The sequence below is a fragment of the Belonocnema kinseyi genome, chromosome 10, assembly GCF_010883055.1.
Source record: "Belonocnema kinseyi isolate 2016_QV_RU_SX_M_011 chromosome 10, B_treatae_v1, whole genome shotgun sequence".
NCBI classification, from domain to species: domain Eukaryota; kingdom Metazoa; phylum Arthropoda; class Insecta; order Hymenoptera; family Cynipidae; genus Belonocnema; species Belonocnema kinseyi.
This window is the reverse complement of record NC_046666.1, coordinates 110,525,097-110,545,707: the sequence shown is the minus strand read 5'-3', so window position 1 is coordinate 110,545,707 and position 20,611 is coordinate 110,525,097. Positions and strand designations below refer to the sequence as shown.

General features: G+C 35.0%; 1 protein-coding gene across 1 annotated transcript in view; it reads left to right on the top strand.

Moving 5' to 3' along the window:
• Positions 1–20,408, top strand: part of LOC117181432 (zinc finger protein 624) — a 64,692-nt gene extending 44,284 nt beyond the window's left edge. The window contains exon 3 of the mRNA XM_033374083.1: positions 18,516–20,408. Coding sequence (XP_033229974.1) covers positions 18,516–20,174 — 1,659 coding nt within the window. The 3' untranslated portion in view covers positions 20,175–20,408. The remainder of the gene's footprint in view (positions 1–18,515) is intronic.
• Positions 20,409–20,611: the final 203 nt, after the last annotated feature.

Below are 20,611 nucleotides of genomic sequence, written 5' to 3'. Positions count from 1 at the left end.
GACTGAGTCTGACACTGGCAATCCGGCATTTTGTTAAGTTGGCTAAGAAATTAAGCTTTCATACCCATAAGGCAGCTACCTGTAAGTCTTTCTTCCTCTTTTGTCGTGGTACTACCATCGGCTGGTGCCGAGAATTAAATCACGTAAATTATCTTGTTCTTTAGATCTTGGAGGACAATATAAACATCTTCATGGAACAAGTCAGGGAGAGGAGTATTGGTTTCAGCTAATTTGTACAGCCTAAGAAAGACTATTTGGTGGATTTTTGATGTCCTAGTTCTCATGTTGACACTATTGGCTACCTGCAAAAGTGTTTTTGGTGGAACGGTTAGTATGTTCGCTGGAGGACATTGCTCTTGTTCTTGACAAAGAGCTTCATATCCTCCTTTGTGCAAACAAGACACCTAATATCTTAATACTAAGACATTTGATAAGCATATTCCGGGTACATATTGATCCAACGTTCATGTAACCTCTGCATGCATCCTCTAAACGCCGGTGACATTCCTTGCCATCAGGTAAGGATGTCCCTCCTGAGTTGGTTCGACCATTTAAAACGATGTTCTTGCGTTTGTCCGGGGCAATTGCCTGGTCGTACCTTCGTTTCGGTCCTATTGCAATTTCCAACTGAGCCATGGCCTCCATACGAGAAAGGCCTATTGTGGGTGGCACTGCGCTATACTGGTGACGTAACCGCGTAATTTGTTGCACTGGGGAGTTAGACCAATGCAACGTGGCTGACAGCAAGAGCCGAAGCTCTCGCGCGATTGAGTTGCCATATCCCTGTTATATATATTTTTCTAAACTTTTTTTCCAGTGATCCCGATTTTTCATCAGAGTCACGGACTAAGTCAAGTGACTGACGAGATCAGGATGTTATAAGCTATTTTAACATGATGAAATGTTTTGTGATGATTTTGTATAGATAAATATATATTCTCTATAGATTATAGAGATGTGACCTTGCTGCCGAAATTATATACGATATATATGACAATAGTATTAGAGATATTACAGACAGAAGTAGAGGAAAAAAGATTCGTGCTAAATTATATTACAAATAAAAAGATTACAAGAGAAAAACGGAGAATGACAGTAATGTTTGAGGATTTGAGGGTGGCATTTGATTTATGGGACATGGAGGAGATAGATAAACCTATGAGAAAAAGGACATCTTCCGGGCCCAGAGGTCTTTTGTAATGAAATTTTAAGTACCTTAATGCAAAGGGAAGAGGTCTATTGCAACATTTGTCGATAGTTGAAGAGTTTAACTACGATTTAAGACGTTTAGCATGACACTGGGACTATAAGCTTATTTTGAGCACTTTTTTTTTAATTGAGTTGGGTCCTTAGGACCAAAGTGTGGCCAGCACGTTCAAAAGTTATTTTTGGAGTAAATTTTTATTTTAGCGTATATTGACTTCAGATTAAATAATAAAGTCTAGAAAGTATATTTGTCAATCTCAAAAGTTTTTTAAAAGACACCTTTTTAAAACGATTATTTTTGATGGAGTGACGAGATACGGTTTCACGCCGTGCTGTTTGTCAAGAGCACAGCGCCTCCATGTGTAATGATTGTAGTAACATACAACAAAAGGAAGATCACTTTATTTTGTCTTAATTTCATGCCTACTATGTTTAATTTCAAGAATTCATCAATATTTTGCAAAATTATTTATTATAACCAGTAAGACAATAGAGTATTGCGACAAAAACCCATGATTTATTTTTTCCCTTTTTGCCGTCATTAATTCCTCAAAATAAATATACTTTTTGAATAATCCACTGAACTACTATTCCTTTTTTTAATAGTAGATCTGGAGAAGACGTAACTAAAAAACATTTTTTCAAGTATACTTAAATGTAAACATATTCAATTTTCATTATAGCGATTTTTGTCGCCTGGTTAAGGTGGGAACATACAAATATATACACCGGCATATGCGGATGTTGTAAAGTTGTTAGCGGAGTATGCGCAACAAATTTTGGGTTTAATTACGGAGGTATAAAATATTTGCATGGGAAAAACTGAAATCATTTCACGAAATGGGAACATAGGATGCACATTATGTAAAGACATTAGGGGGACATTAGGGACAGGCTCGAGAACTCCGGTTTATATGATAAGAGAAGTGGCTCAAAGGAATGAGTAGAACCGCTGTTATACTTAAAATCGGCCGCGAGCCTTGCAGGTAACAACAGTGACATCTGGATATTTTCTTAGAGCTACCATCTGCCAAACCACAATTTTTTCGTCGCTTGCTTTCTGATGGTCGGGAAAGTTTCTTTCAATGCGACAGATGTTTCGTAAAACCGCTTTCTGAGCTGCTGCCAGTACCCTACTGACTCCTAAATGTTTAAAATGTTCAAGGCATCTTGCGTGGACATTGCCTGTAGCCGAAATCGCAATAGGATGAATAGGTGCATGATTCGCATCCCTCCAAATGGTCTTTATTTCATGCCTTAACTCGGTATTCATGCCTTACCCTCGGATAACGATGTCAGTTCGATTGGCTCGGCCAAGTTCAGTTCGAATATGTCGATTCGATCGGCCCGTCGCTCGAATGTAGAAAACCGAAATTCGACGCGCGCTATCGTCGGTTCAAATTTTTCGATTCGATCGAAACTTCGCACTTGCCTCAACATCAGTGGAAATTATTCGAAAATAACGCAGGACTACAAAATATTTTCGGGAGTTTACATAGAGTTGACTAGATGTACTACATGTTTTTTGGGTCGCTAAATACGAATCCATCCTCAAAATGACTCCAGAATGTCAGGATTTTGGTTAAATAAAAAAATTTTCTTTAAATATATTTGGATAGTTATAACAATTCTCTCACTTGAAATATTAAATATAACATTTTTAGAGAAGAATAAAAATTTTTTTGTTATTATTTGATTAAAATCGTCACGTAGCTCGAACTTTTTCCCGCATTTATCACTGCGCGTCGATCGAATATCGAAAATCCGACATTCGATCCGTGCTGTGGTCTAATCGGTTTTTTCGATTCGATCGGCCTGTCGATTGAATGTCGAAAATCCAATTGCAACTGACAAACGGCATTTTAAGTCTCTAATTCATAATTCTGATTCTAAAAATCTAAACCGATGCATATAGAATGCAGATTGAAGATCCAGTGATAAATGAAGACACTGTGTCAATCTCCTGTTTAATATTGCACTGTAAAAGAAATCTATTGAATTTTACATCTCTGGTGGATGTAAATAAAAGGACGCTCGTGTATCGCAGTAACTTTACGAATCTGTTGTGATATTCCAATTCGGCCGATAATTTTACACTCGAAAATGTAAAATTCATTATGTGAAAGAATAAAATAAAATAAAATTTAACAGGGCGACAGGTTTTGAACACTCGAAGCTCAAACTTCGTAGAATTTCATGGAGATTGAAGAAACACAAACCGGACACGTTACCACTTACCTAAAACACATAAGATACTATGGGAATTTTTTTGATGTTTAAATATTCCGTAACAAAAATATGAAATAAACGTTTTGAATAACCGCATTTTTTCCGTTCCAATAGCAGAACTTGTAAATGGCAAAATAGGAATAGCTCGAATTCGGTCTATTTTTGTTTGCAAGCTGTCAATTTCCTCACATTAAGAATAAAAATGCTCCAAAATTGAAGGATGAAGGCATTGATAAACAACGAACACGAGAAACGCTTTCGTATTCACATATTATATGATTAATTATTCTAAATTTTAAATTAATTATAAATAAAAATTTTTACAGTTTCCTCCAGGGTAAAATTAAAGATCTTTGGTCAAATTAAAAATCTCGATGTAATTTTCAGTCATAGGAAAGTAATTTTACCGATGCATAGTATTTTTACACGCTGCGACTGAATTTTCCCTTATGAATGTAAAGTTCGTACGAGGGAATGTGTAATTTTATTTTTATCGAGTGTGTAATATTACACTGCTGTTCGAGGGTCCTTTTATTTACATCGCTAGAGGATGTAATTTCACATACTTTTGTAAAATCACACAGTGAAGTGTGTGATATTTACAATGATACAATATGTAATTTTCCGAAACTTTGTAATTTTACACAAATCTTTTTTTACAGTGTGCGCGACCAATATATACCTGTATATATCATGTTCAAATCTATAGAATGTTTTTTACAGACTTTACAGGTTTTTTATATTTATTTTGTTATTTAATATTCTCAAGCCGAAATTATAATACTGTGTTATTACTTATTACCCTAGCTTTATTTAAATTTTTTCATCAAATAATAGGTTAGAAAAAATTTGTTTCCTAAACTTCTAGCATTTGGATAAATATTTTTGGAATGATAAACTTCAGTTCACATAAAATTATAATATTTTTATAGGACCCCGCACTAAATGTATGGGAAAATCACTTTCAGTGGATTTAGATGAAACTTCGTAATTTTTAAGATTATAAGTGCCGGATGAAATATTCGTAAAAAAAATCCAAAAAAATGGACAGTTTTAGCACTATGCGGCGCTAAACGCTCAAGATCAGTGAATAAAGTGAATTACAACAGATTTTGTTACAAAAGCGATGTCAACATAGAAATCACGGTTCAGATCGTGGTCTGTCATATTTTTGCCTACACCGTTGACTCATATAGCGCGCTTCTCAAAACCATCAAATGCTAAGCGCCCAAGATTTTAACTTGACTAATTAATCACTTCTTTAAAGGCAGAAATGGTACCCAAAATAACATTAGTAACTAGTGCGCACATACCGATAATAACATTCTACCCTTCGCAAGAGGGTTGAACGCTAAGCGCTCTAGATCAGCGAATAAAACCAATCCTAGTAACTTAAGCGACAAAAGTGATGTCACTATAAGAATCACGCATCAGAAAGTAGTCTGTAATATGTTTAGCCAAACCAATGAGTTATATTGCGCGCTTCTCGAAACGATCATACGCTAAGTGCTCAAGATTTGAACTTGTCTAATTAATTACTTTTTTAAAGACAGAAATGGTATCCAAAGTAACATTAGTAACTAGTGCGCACATCGATGATAACATTGTACCCTTCGCCAAAGCGCCCATGATCAGCAAATAGAACTAATCCTAGTAGCTTTAGCGACACAAGCGATATGTTTATACGAAACACGCATCAAAGAGTGGTCAGTAACATGTTTAGCCAAACCAATGACAATATGAGTCAACACCGTTGACTCATATAGCATGCTTTTCAGAACGGGCAAACGCTAAGCTCAGAAGATTTGAATTTTACTAAGAAATCACTTTTTCAAAGGCCTTTAACAAAAGAAATGACAGACAAACATACCGTCGTCGATGGAAATAATGAGTGAATGCTGCATGATGAACGACTGTCCCTTTTTAAAGCAAAAAGCGAACGACTTCAGAATGAGCGACGAACTGAAAGTAGGCCTAATGATTTTAAAAAAGTTGAAACCTCGGCATTCACTTATTATTATATTAAACATATATTAAACAGCATTCACTTATTATTTCTATTGACGATGGTATGCTTGTCATTTCTTTTGTGAAAGGTCTCGAGAGCGGATAGTGATTTTATTGGTAAGCTTAGGGGAAAAAATTCCTATCTGTTTCCTTCTGTATTAATTGTGTTGTATTTCTTATTCCCTTTTTGTGTTTAGTTTCTTGTGTTTATTTGTTTTATTTTCTTGTTTCTGAATTTTTCTTTCGTTTTATTAATACATTCCTCTGCCTTTCAAGACCATAAGAGCTTGTTTCTCTTATGATTTAAAAAATGGCATTCAGAGTTCGAGTTAATTGCTATGTGTGCGATAGAGTCTATCAACCAGGACAAATGGCTCGAATTGATGGAAATAATAATCCTGATAGGCAAAACATTGCAATTTTTAGACGCCTTCAACTTCGAAGACCACCACTTGAAGTCGCCGATGAGAGTAGGTTATGTCTCAATTGCAATCAATCGATTCACAATGAGATAGAGGAGCTCCAACGTGAACCAGACTGTTTAAGACTGAATGTTCTTACACAAACAGGCAGGCAAACTTGCATGTTCTGTAATGCTGATGTTAATACTCCGAGGCTTTCAATTGAATGTAGAGTTAACGCTTTTATTGTCATGGACATTTTCATTCCAGAAGAAACAAGAGCATGCTTAAATCATTTGGATGAACATGGTTTCATCTCAGGCCCCTTGCTTCCTGGGCTACAAGCGATTAATAGACCGTATAGGATTCCGGGACAGCAGATACTTCTGTTTTTGCAGCAACTTCGTAACGAAGCAAATGTTTATGCAGCCGCGGCGTTTCATAATGAGGATAGTTTCACTGACGAAGAGTTTGCAGCTATTGCTCCTGTAACAAAGGAACAATTTAGAGAATTGTATGCATTTTGTGATCCTATTCCGCAGTTACATGGACATGGTGCCAGATACGTGAGGAAAAAAGATCTGCTGTCTTTCCTTTGCAAAATGCGTCAAGGTCTTTTTGATGAATTTCTAAAAGTGATTTTTCATTATTCGAGCCGGCAAGCTACAAGCATTGCCATTTCTACTGTAAGAGAGTCTTTAATGCAGCGGTTTGTGCCTGGTAACATTGGATTTAATGCGATAAGCAGAGAGGAATTCATTGAAAGACACGTTACATCATTCGCCAATGAACTTTATAATCCATAACCAGAAATTCCCAGAGCTGTTGCTATCATCGATGGAACTTATGCTTATATGCAGAAGAGCAGTAACTTTCGCGTACTTCGACAGTCATTCTTGCAAACATAAAGGACGTCACTTGGTAAAACCTGCTCTCATTGTTGCTCCAGATGGATACATACTTGAAATACAAGGACCATATTTTTCTGACTCGCGAAACAATGACGCACAAATGCTCATTAACGAATTTGAAAGAGATATAGAAGGTAAGAGAGAATTTTTCGACATTGGTGATATTTTTATAGAGGACCGTGGTTGTAGACATGCCCAACCACTTTTAGAACGCTTAGGAATTGTGTCCAAGATACCACCATTTCTCCAACAAGGACAGAGTCAATTGGTAACGGAAGAAGCAAACGAAGCTCGGCTAATAACGAAATCTAGATGGATAATGGAATCCAGAAATGGCCACATAAAGTCCATTTTCAAGCTCTTCGAGAAAACCATTCCGATAACTCATGTACACAATCTAAGGGACTCCTTTCGTATTGCTGGTGCCATAATTAATCGATACCATCCTGTTATCGAGATGTAAAGCGCTACAGCAGAGCTTGCAAGAGAATATATAGCGAGAGTTCGTGAGCCAAATATTGTGCAAGCGCGCGTAGAAGTGGACAATATGCGCTACGGAAATGCAAATTGGAATCGCCTGCATGAACTTCAAGTACCACAATTTCCTCGCCTTACATTGGAAGAAATACGCGACATAACAATTGGCGTGTATCAAGTAGAACTTGCCCCATCTTACGTTCAAGACAAGCTCCAACGAGAAGGAGATAAGTTTCAACTAGATACGCGACTTAATGAACCTGGTTTGATCAGAGTACGAGTATTTTCTCGTTTCCGAAATGCGACTAGGTACCAGCTGTGGGTAGCGTTCAATGAGATCGATGACATAGGACCAGACAATAACGGAACGCTTCTCGGTTATTAGTGCACATGTAAGTCAGGGGCCAGAACTCTTGGCACTTGGGCACATATTGCAAGCGTTTTATGGTTCCTGGGTAATGCACGTCACCAGCAACACGTAAAGTATCCTCAAACTTCCTTGCTACAAAGGATTCTAGACGCTGATAATAGAGGTGAACAAGCGAACCCGAATCAAGAGCCAGAAATAGTTTAATATTTCGCAAAAGCTACTGGGATTGGTTCTATTCGCTGATCATGGGTGCTTAGCATTCGGCCCTTTTGCGCAGGGTACACTGTTATTATCGGAATGTGCGCACTAGTTACTAATGTTACTTTGGGTACCATTTCTGCCTTTAAAGAAGTGAATAATTAGTCAAGTTAGAATCTTGGGCGCTTACATTTGATGGTTTTTGAGAAGCGCGCTATATGAGTCAACAGTATAGGCGAAAATATGACAGACCACGATCTGAACCGTGATTTCTATGTTGACATCGCTTTTGTAACTAAATCTATTTTAATTCGTTCTATTCACTGATCATGAGCGCTTAGCGTTCGGTACTCTTGAGAACAGTACAATGTAATTATCGGAATGTACGCACTATTTACTAATGTTACTTTGGGTACCATTTCTACCTTTAAAAAAGTGATGAATTAGTTAAGTTAAAATCTTGGGCGCTTAGCGTTTGATCGTTTTGAGAAGCGCGCTATATGAGTCAACGGTGAAGGCGAAAATATGACAGACCACGATCTGAACCGTGATTTCTATGTTGACATCGCTTTTGTAACGAAATCTGTTGTAATTCGTTTTATTCACTGATCTTGAGCGCTTAGCGCCGCATAGCGTTTAAACTGTCCATTTTTTGGATTTTTTTACGGATATTTCATCCGGCACTTATAACCTTAAAAATTACAAAGTTTCAGCTAAATCCATCGAAAGCCATTTTCCCATACATTTAGTGCGGGGTCCTTTCTTTTTTGAATATAATTTAAATATTAAAAATTCGAAAAATATTATCGTTTTTCAATTAGTCGCTTACAAAGTTCAACTTGTCTGTATTGGGCCTTACCATTCATATCCTTATATTAGGTTTGCAATGAAGTTAAATGAAATTGGTCAATTATAATCCAGGGAATTTAAATTCAAGTCGGAAATTCAAAACTTGAAAATGTTAAAGCTAAAGATTTATTCACTTGAAGTATTCAAAACTAAACGACAACCAAAAAAGCCAAAATTAAACTCTTCCGAACTAAAAATTTTTCAACTCTTCCAAATAAAAGCTTACAAATTTTGATATTCAAAAACTCGTTTTTCAATCGTTTAATAATGAACATGTTTTAAAATGGAATCCTTCTAATTTCAATAGGTTTTATTTTAAGAGTTTCATAATAAACTTCATCTTAGAATAAAATATTCAAAATGGTAAAATATTATATTCGCCAAATTGTAATTGTACAAATTAAATGGTAAGGGCTGATAAGGGCCCCTAACTTTCATTATTTATTAACCAGCTAAAATAAAATATTTTAAAATATATAAAACAAATATCGCCACTTTTATCTTTAGAAAAAATTGCCGATTTAAACATTTATTCAAAATTTATTAAATTGTCGCGAAAAATGGTGTGAATATAAAATTTATATCACTTGTTCGTAATACAACATTAAAAATTTTGAAAAAGAAAAAAAAATAAAATGTTGAAAATTCAATTTAAAATTTTCTTCGATTTTCAGCTGCATGAAATTGGATTTTTAAATTCTGGTTTCTTGGTTGAAATTTTAAAGTTTTTCTTTATTAAAAATTTAACTGTCCTATATTTGAAAGTTGGTCTCAGCTTTCCATAGAGTGGTAGAAAAGCGTTACGACATCCCATGTATTGATAGAAAAAGCTTTACGCTAGCTCTACTGTGTCAAGGCAAGTTCGATGCATCTGTTTACATTATAGATGTAAACATTCCTAGCTATTAAGTTAAAGCGATCGTGTTGAATTCAAGTGGAGTTCATTTATGTTTTTTAAAAACATTTATTTAATCTTCAAACATTGTAATTATTTAAACAATCTTCGTAAATAGCTATTTTTTAAAGAATGCGTTTAATTTATTATGTTGCTTTGTGAATTTACAAGAACTATTAATTATTTAAACAATTTTAATTTAAAAATTAAGAGTTCGACCTTTTTTCTACAAGTCAATTTGTTTACGGAGTCAACTAACTCTTTTCTATGTTGCTTTGCAAATTTACAAGAACTAATAATTATTTAAATAATTTCGATCAAAAAATTAAAAGTGACTTTTTCTACGAGTCAATTTTTTTACAAAGTCAATTAAGAATGTCTATCCGATGACTCTGTTGTATGTTGCTTTGCAAATTTACAAGAACTATTAATTATTTAAAAAATTTTAATTAAAAATTAGAAGTTTGGCCTTTTTCTACAAGTCAATTGGTTTTCGGATTCAACTAAGAATGTTTATCCGATGACTTTTCTATATTGCTTTGCAAATTTACAAGAACTATTAATTGTTTAAACAATTTCGATTAAAAAAATCAGAATTTCACCTTTATCCTATGAGTCAATTTGTTTTCGAAATCAACTAACAATGTCCATTCGATGACTCTTTTGTATGTTGCGTTGTAAAGTTAAAAGAACTATTAATTATTGAAAGATTTCAATTGAAAAATGAAGAGTTTGGTTTTCTTTATACGAGTAGGCTCCATTTTTTAATATAATTAACTAAGAATATCTTTCCTATGGTTTTTTTCTCTGATGCTTTGAAAAGTTACAATTAATAATTATTTAAAAAATGTTTATCAACTTTCGATGATCATTTAACACGTTACTTTGTAAATTTATAATAATTATTAATCAATTAACCAATTTTCATAAATATATTGAGAGTTGGGGTATCATTTAATTAATAAACAGAATTTGTTTACGAAGTTAACTAAGATTGTATTTGCAATGACTCTTTTCAAAGTTATTTGTTAAATTTACCAGGATTAATAATTATTTAAAGAACTTTCATAAAAAAATTTAGAATTGGTTACAATGCGGCTACATACGAGTTTATTCTGCATCGTGAGAAGGTACCCATGCAAAGCCGTGTACAAATAGAATTTATTAAAGTAAAAATGATTATCGTCGTATTTTATTGAACTTCATTCCCCGATAAATTAATTACAAGTAAATTAGTGGGTTGCGCGCGTAGTGCGCGTATGACCTTCTAGTTTTGTAGAAAATTCGTCTTTTTGGCTTAAAACTTCAACAATCTGATTGCAATTGTCTTTCATTCATGCCTGCAAATTTTTATTTGTTGAAAATTCACGAATTTTGATAGGAAATTGAACTATTGGGTTGAAAATAAACTTTTCTTGTTAAATAATCATATTTTTCAGATGTAATTCAACTGCTTTGTAGAAAATTCGTATTTTTGGCTTTAAACTTTTGAGATTTTTTCATGAATACGCAGTTTTTAATTTAGATGTACAGAGTATATGATGAAAATGTATATCTTCTCAAATAATAGAATGCAAAATTACAAATAAGTATAAAAGAAATATTAATCATTTATCGCTGAAACTTTTATTTTATTAAGTTTGTCACATGTGAAAATAATATGTATAAGAATTCGCAGAATATGTATTCAAGATTTAAAAAATCTTTATTTTTTAGAAATATACATTTTTCCAAATTGCAAACGTTACTAAATTAAAGAGAAATTATTTTTGATAATTATTTAATCTATTTTCAAATTTCCATTTTTGACTAAATTATTTATGGAAACTAACGACTTGTTTTGGTTTCTTAATGGACTATGGTCACCTAATTGAAAGAAAGTATGTAAAAAAGTAAATCAGTGATTCAATTTAAGGCGCATCGAATATAGGATTCTCCGACGCACGGGCCATTCGAATCGAAAAACCGATCAGAGCGTAGCACAGATCGAATATTGGATTTTCGACATTCGATCGACGGGTCGATCGAATTAAAAAATTCGAACTTTCGACAGCGCGCGTTGAAGTTCGGCTTTCCACATTCTAGCGACGGGCCGATCAAATCGAAAAATTCGAAACGAGCGTGGCACGAATCGAATTCGGTTTTTCAACAATCGATCGGTGGTTTGATCGAATCAAAAATACTATATTCAATCCGACAAAATGCACACGTGTAATCCCAATATAATATATAATCTTCGCTTTCTAAAAGGGGCTTTGGAATGTATCTATAGAAAGGATTCCATTCTTTTAAGAATCCTAGGTTTAGGGCAAGTTATTGATGTATAATACTCGCTGAATCATTATGTTTGTGCGTATATTTTCTCCGAGCCATTACGCGAGAGCTATCAATAATGTGCTGTGGCCGTGCTGTGCATGCTGTGGCCCCCAGCGGTTTGTCCAGGGGCGCCCTGACGATCCTCGAGAAGCGACAAGCGTTTCAAAATCTTTAATACACTCTCCATTATTATTCATGGGTTTTTGTGTTCTTCTTAGTCCCTCTCCTCTTCGTTTGCTGCCTATCTGGCATGGAAAACTCTGTCAGTAGCATTGCTATCGCCAATATAGCCGTCAAAGTCACGAGAGGAAAGCTTAAGCCCTACTGGGACACCAACGCTAGAACACCTTTCTAATTTTTATTATTATTATTAATTATATGTGACGTGCGTCGAAGACAGGGGTCTTACTCCGAAAAGTGAGATTTTTCAGGGTGAGCGGTCGAACTTGACCCGATAGACGTGACTTTTAGGAGAGGGGGAAGACTTACAAAATATTCCTTCCCCACTTACCAATGCATTCTCACAGAAAGAGATAGATCGTAAACGCGGCTCACGGACGAAGTATAGATGAGACGCGTACATCTGTTGGTAAGTGGTGGAAGGTGTTTCACGGAATCTTGAGGTTCCGAGCGAAAGCCCGATTTCCCGGATACATAACAGCTAATTTATTAACAATAGTAACGCTCGAAACTTTTTTTCTATGGTTTCATTAAAAAGAGTAGCTCAAAAGCTATCGAAGCGTGTAAAAACCTCGATTTCTATTTTTTTTTAGTAAGCCCCCTTTCTTCGGTGCACGTCAGATATTAGTTATACCTTAATCGTAGAATGCATCAGTCTGAATCAAATTGTGTATCAAAAAGGACAAACTTGAAAGAATTTTATAATTTAAATTAGTGACATTACTGCGCTAAAATGTCATTCATGTACCACGTGAACTATTTCTTAACACTTTATGACCTCCCGGCCCTCCCTTATGGACAAACGTGGACTTTTAACTCCTTTCCCTTAGTTCCTAGTTTATGTTCTTCTGAAAAGAAGATCGGAGATTTAGGCGAACGCGTGCCGACGTTCACTTTGGCCCGACATCCTCGGCCGCCCTTGTGAACAATCGTGGCCTTTGGTATACCTACATGTCTCTCAAAGGATCCCGCACAATTGGTCAGTACAGCCAATAAAGGCAAGACATGTTATTAGTCCAGCCAGTTAAGACAAGAATATAAATCAGTCCACCAAACAAAAGGAAGACATGTTATTAGTCCAGCCGGTTAAGACAAGACTATAGATCAGTCCAACCAACAATGGCAAGAGATGTTATTAGTCATAAGACGCTCAATCTCATTGTCATTTGTTTCTGAATTTCATGCTGTTGTAAAACATAAGACGATCACTCATATTGTCATTTGTTTCTAAATTCCATGCAGTTGTGAAACATAAGACGACCACTCATATTTTAATTTATTTCTGAATTTCATGCAGTTGCGAAACATAAGACGATCACGCGCATTTGTCATTTGTTTCTGAATTTCATGCAGTTGTGAAACATAAGACGATCACTCATATTGTCATTTGTTTCTGAAATTCGATGTTTCCACTTTTTCATCCTTTGTACTCATCTCAGAAAATGCTTGCTTCCATTTGTTCTCATTCCTTAATATAGACTACTTCGAAATAGATACATCGTGCAACAGATAGACTACTTCAGAATAGATACATCGTACAATAGATACATGCGTCTACATTGCATATGTTAAACAGTGGATGTACATGTAAGTTTTTATGCTTACATAATACGTTTACATAATACTGGCTGAATCAATACTAACATAGCAGGACGAAATATAATGCAATCTTGTGTATGTGATATATATTAGAACCTCGCGCAATGGCGCGTATTTCTGAAGAACTGGATGCGCAAAAGTGTCAGATCGCAATTCTTCGTCGTGGTAATCTCAATCATCCTCCTCAAGAGACACAAGATAATACTCGTATATGTGTAAATTGCAATCGAAGTATTCACGCGGAAATACGTGAAGTAGAACAGAATGAATAATGTTTAAGATAAATGTAATTGAGCACAAGAGGGATGGTTCTTGCATATTTTGCAATCGGTTGGAAGATTTTGTAAGACTTTCTGTCGAGTGCCGAGTTAATATTTTTATTATAAAAAATATGTACGTCCCCGAATCAGCTCGCTGCTGTTTTCAGCATTTCGACACTAAAGGCTTTATACCGTAAATTGTATTAGACGGGTTACAAATCGTAAATAGGCCTTATCGTTTATTTGGCACAGAACTGCAGAATTTCTTGCAGAGTTTACGTCAATCAGCCAGAATTGATAAGCCTGATTTTGACAATGAAGAAAGCTTTTCAGAAGATGAATTCAGAGCCATAAGTCCAATAACACGTGATCAGTTTAGAGAGCTGTACACATATTGTGATTCTGTGCCTGAACCTAGTGGTAACGTTCGTTATGTGACAAAAAAGGATCTCCTGACATTTTTATGTAAAATGCGTCAAAACTTATCCGATGATTTTTTAAAAGTCATTTTTCGATTTAGTAGTAGGCAAGCTGTTAGTCTGACTATTGCTACCGTGCGAAGATCACTGATGTTACGTTATTTTCCTCAAAATATTGGATTAAACGCAATTACAAGAAAGCAATACATGGATTTTAATGACCTTAATGAGCCTGTTGCAATTGCATACATCGATGGAACTTATGTAAACGAATTTCAAATGGATGCTGCAGGTCTTCGAGAATGGTTTCAAAATAGGGATATATTCATGGTAGATCGTGGCTACAGAGATGTTTTTACCTTTATTCGAAAATTTGAGCATTGATCATAAAATGCCCGCCCTTCTACAACTAGGTCAACATCAACTTGATACTCAAGCTGAAAATGACTCTAGAATAATTACAACGAAAAGGTGGATAGTAGAGGTGCGCAATGGTCATGTAAAATCCGTTTTTTAAACCTTTGAAGAAACTGTTTCCATGAACCATGCCATCAACATCGGAGCCTTTTACCGAATTGCCGGCGCGATTCTTGATAAATATCGAAAGCCAATCTCTATAGAGGGAGCAACTGCTGAAGTAGCGGAAAGAATGTTAGAAAAGTCGCGTACACCTAATGTTATTCCAGCTAGAGTTAAAATAGACAAACTTCACACGAGGAACGCGCGGTGGGTTCAATTAAACGTTAATCATTTACCCTACTTTCCAAGACACGATTTCAATTATTTGATGGACCTTAATATGGGAATATATCAACTAAAGCTTGCACCTACTTACATACAAGACAAACTTCAAAGATAACGGGCTGAACAGTTTCAAATAGAGAAATAAAGAACCTATCGAACATATCTTAGGGTATTATTTCACATGTAAAACTGGAGTTAGAACCCTTGGTTCATGTGCCCACATTGCGGCCATATTATGGTATTTAGGATATGCACAACATCAGCTGCAGCGGATCAAATATCCTACGACAGCATTGCGTGAAAATGTCATTGATGCAGGTCACAGACATTAATAATCCAGTAGCGAAGCCTGCTTGTATAAAAAGCCCAGCGTAGACAAGTTTTTATTAACTGACTGAACTAATAATATGTCTTGAATTTTTGGTTGGACTGATCTATAGTCTTGTCTTAACCGGCTGGACTAAGAACATGTCTTGCCTCTGTTGGTTGGACTGCTTTATAGTCTTGTCTTCACCGACTGGACTAATAACATGTCTTTGTTGGCTGGACTGATTTATAGTCATGTCTTAACCGACTGGATTAATAACATGTCTTGCCTTTGTTGGTTGGACTTACATGTAGTCTTGTCTTAATTATCTAGCCTAGAAAATATTTTTGGTAGCCCAGAATGTCTTTTGCCTTGGTTATTTTGAAAACTCTTCACATTGCCAGGGTAGGCCCATAACATTGCCTTTAATAGCTGGACTGGCTTTTCCAATAATTGGACTGATCTACAGTCTTTTGTTGATTGACTGAACTGTCTTCCACCTTTAATATTTTGAACAGTATTTACATTGCCAGGGCAGCACCACGATTTCGCCTATTATTACCAGGATAGCGTCATTCTGAAAACCAAACGAAAATTAAAATTTGAAGTCAAACAAAGCGTAGTAGGGAAAAATAGTCAAGAGAAGAAAAACGTAACTTTTTCAAGGCCCTACAAGATGTCTAAACAGAACCTTAAAAATGTCTGCAAATTTGTTATGAATTACTTTTTTATAGGATAAGGAGTTTTGTTTATTTGTGAAAAAATTAAAAATAAAAAAATGAATTTCTGTACAAACGATACATGCTACCGAAAAGAGCTTTCTCCTCAGAAAGAGCTTTAACAAAAGAGAGTTTACAAGCACAAAATTATATTTCTGGACCCGTTGGCCTTTGATTTTAAAAGACCTGTACACAAATATTGGAGATATACAAAGACCGAGCGGGAAGTACGAGAACCACCAGTCGCTCGCCCAAGGTGCGCTCAAACTCTCGAGGAAGCTCATTTAACAAAAGAGAATTTACTATCACAAATATTTAGTGGTGTATGTTTTTATTTTTATTTTTAAAAGGTCTGTGCAAGAATATGGGAAGAATACAAATGCCGAGCGCGTAGTGTACAAGGTACATACATAATCGAGCTCGAAGCGCATGATAAATGCATAACCGAGCGTAAAGTCGCTCGATCGAGGCGCGCTCAAACTTGCGAGCCGCGCGGGGCGCGCAGGCAGACTTTGCCCGCGCAGATAAATAAATAAAGTAACTAAAAGCACTAGAGATTTTTTATTCTTCTACTGACGTATGAAATCACTTTGATAGGAGTACAAGAAGCGTGCATAAGATGAATATGTCTTTGAATTAATTTTAAGGGATGTTTTAACATCCCTTAAACTTTAAAACCATGCAAATGGCATTCCTTAATAAACAAAACACAAGAGAGGTTCTGATTAGAATATTAGGTTAAGAAATGACTTCAAGCTAAGTACAAGATACGGTTTTCTTACTATGATATATCTCTGAATTTACTTCAAGGTTTGGTTTATTATCCCTTGAACATTGAATGCGGAATATCGACGATTCATAATATCTAACATTTAAGACATTTCCTACCTTAATATTCTAATCAGAACATTTCTTGTCTTTTTGTTCATTAAGGAATGTCATTTTCCTGGACTGAATATTTAAGGGATGTTAAAACGTCCCTCAACATTATTTTAAAGACATATTCTTCCTATGCACACTTCCTCTACCTATTTGCAAGTGATTTTATATCGCGTAGCAGTGTAATAAAAAGTTTCTAATGATTTTAGTTACTGACAAATGATGATTTTCATACTTGGATGTTTAGGGTATAAAAACACCCCCAAAACATGCTTTATGCCCAAAAAAATCCATATATTTCTAATCCGTGGGTGCGAAACTCTTGCTTGTGCACTTATTTACGTGTATCATTAAATGGAAATTTGTTCATTTTTCCTATCGTACACGTTTCGTAATTTAAAGTAGACTCATCAAAGATCGCATTTTGTAATTGTTTATTTTATTGGAATTTAGTTTATAACGACTTAAGATATGCAATTAATGCATAACCTAACCTCACATGCCTAAGTACAGCTTTATGGTTTCTAAGAAATGTATTTAATCTCAAAATAATATTTTTCGCAGAATTCTACCATCCGCAAATCTTTAATAGCACAAAAATTTATATCTTAAATTATTGTGTCCAAGTTTGAATGCTCGTATACTATTTTCATTTTCATGTTTGTTCAATAAGTTTTCTTCTATTTTCTACCTTTCTTCTGAAATGAGATTTTTATTAGAGCCTACTGGATTTTGAACCTTGGTAACAGTTTCATCACCTGCTTTATTTATATTTTGTTTATTAATTTCTAGTTTTTCCACATGTTCTAAAATCTCACGTGCCGTTACAGTTCTCTTATATCTCGGTTCGTTTTTGTCGTTCATTTCTACCGTCGTTAAATTGAAAAAAATTGCTTGTTATTATCCTTTACTTTATTTTCTTCCAAACTACCTTATTTATTTGGAATTTAATAATTGAGTAGGGCCGAGCATAAACTGCCGTTATAGAGGATTCTTTCGAAATTGGGTAAACATTATCAATCCTAATTCGAAGTCCTAATTCAGCAAATCTATGTTATGATAATAAATTTTCAGAAAGAGATTTTGCGTGTATTATATTATCTAGTTGAAGTGTTATATTATCGTTTAATTATTTAATTAAATGCAATTAACTTAAATTTAATTAATTTAAATTTAAGCAATTTAAATTTAATTTAATTGACTTATATTTGTTTTTACTTACAAAAAATGTAATATCATTATTTCTGTTATTCCTGAAAGAGTGTCTGAAAGATTCCTGGATTCGGCAAAATATGCCTCCACTAAAAAATTGTCGAGTTTGACCATCTTTTGAACAACACAAATACATAATTATTTAAGCCAATATATTTTTTATTGAATTTGGCACTTATCTATAGGCATGACACTAAGCTGAGATAATATTATAACTATGTGCTTATTGGTGATTTCAAAACTCGAAAAATGTTCCCATGATTTCGAATTTGGGAGGTTCTTCTGCGAAGCAAATCAACGTCCACCTTCACTAATGTCTCATTTTGTATTCTTACAGATTTATATCGGACAAGAAACATCACGTATGTCAACATCATATGATCTTATGGCTCGCGAAACATGGGATGAATCAGAAGGTTCGGATAATGAGATAGGAGGATCTCTTTTGGATAGCCGATCCTTAGCAACACATTTTACGTCTAGTCTGTTTTTAGATCGCGATAGAAAGACGCCCACGCGGCGAATTTTCAAATGCTCACTCTGCACTGAGGTGTTTGAATGTCCCAAGGAACGTAGAGTTCATAGTACAACTATCCACAAAGATGCTGGTCCTAGTAATAGTAGAGATCCTGCTCAGCAGACTGAAATTAAAGATATTAAATTATTGGATGGACGTATGAATATGTTCGAAGACATTTTCGTAGCAGGATTACATGTTCAACAAACATATCATCAACCATTGTTACATCAGCTTCAACCACCACAACAACTAGATCTAGGAAAACCTGAAAATGATAAAAAGGTTGATAATTTAAGAATTCCCACCTCAATGGACATTACTTGCAATATTTGTAATCAAAGTTTTACCGGTGAAAAGTCGTTACAAGTTCATCAGAGAAGGATGCATATTAAAGAATCTGTAAAGCGCGTGCGGGAAAATTCCAAGTGCCAGATTTGTAATCAGGAATTTCCTTCGGTTATTTTATTCAATGCGCATTTAAAAATCCATCCTTTAGAATGCGGTCAGTGTGGTAAATATTTCTATAGAAAGCAAAATTTCAAATTGCACGTAAAACGCCACCTTGGAATAAAACCCTTTCCATGTTCAGTATGTGACAAAGCTTTTCTTACGAAGCAAAAGCTTGATGAACACACCAATGGACACACTGGTAATGCCCCCGTCAAATGCAATTTATGTAATGAAACCTTTCGAAGGTACTCGAATTTAACTCAACATAAAAATAGACATCACTTGCACGTGAAAAAAAAGTTAAAGGATTATATATGTCACTGTGGAGAAGTATTTCATACAAAGAAGAAACTCGCTTGGCATAAAGAGACACATGATGAAAAACCAAAAGCTTGTACATATTGTAATGAAAGGTTCATTCACATGGCTAGCCTAACTCGTCACATGCGACGTGCTCACAATCGAAGATTTGTTCCTGATGCTCAAAGGGAAAGTGAAAATGTAGAGTGTCCGATATGTAAATGCATTTACTTGAGGTCCTCTTTAGCTGTACATATGAGAGTGCATAATGGAGAAAAGCCATATGATTGTCAAGTTTGCTCTAAATCTTTTAGTACGAAATGGAATTTGCAACTACACAAATGGACTCATGCTGCAAGAAGTACGAAACCATTTAAATGCAATCAATGCAGTGCTGCCTTCTACCGACATAGTGACTACACAGCACACATGAATTCTCATAGAAATGTACGGCCTTACACGTGCAATTATTGTGGAGCTCAGTTTATACGAAAATACAATTGTATCAGGCATGTCAAGGAACACGAAGAAAATAAAGCTTACACATGTCACCATTGTAACAAAACTTTTCATAGATCGTATTACCTCAAAGAACATTTGCGTGTACATACGGGTGCAAAACCATATTCGTGTCATATTTGTGGTAAACTGAGTAGCACTAAATCGAATCATAATAAGCATGTGAGAATTCATCACGCGCGAGAGCCTGTAAATACCGAAAATTAATCTGCTTCGTATGAATGTTGATATTAATTTTTTAAGCAGCTTTAAAAAATATATGCCTCTTAAAAACTCTAGTAAAATAAAATTGACTTATTGTCAAGTGTGCCTGTACGGCGAAAATTAAATATAATTAAACCATTACATTTTCAATGGAGAGGTTTTCTCTTATTTAATTTACCTTACATGTTTTGATACGATGTATAAAAAATAATGAATAAATCCAAAAACTACCTTTAAGGAAGCAGAATTTATTGGTCGGAAACAGTTTCAGTTTTTCAGTATTATACTAAAGTTAAATAACAAATTTTAGTTTGGGCCGCACTAATTTGTTGTCGATTAATAAGACTTACTGATCTTGAAGGTGAAAGAAGTTTGATTAAAATGGATCCAAAATCGGATTTCATAGGAAGTTTCTGCAACATTTATAGGTTCAAAATCTA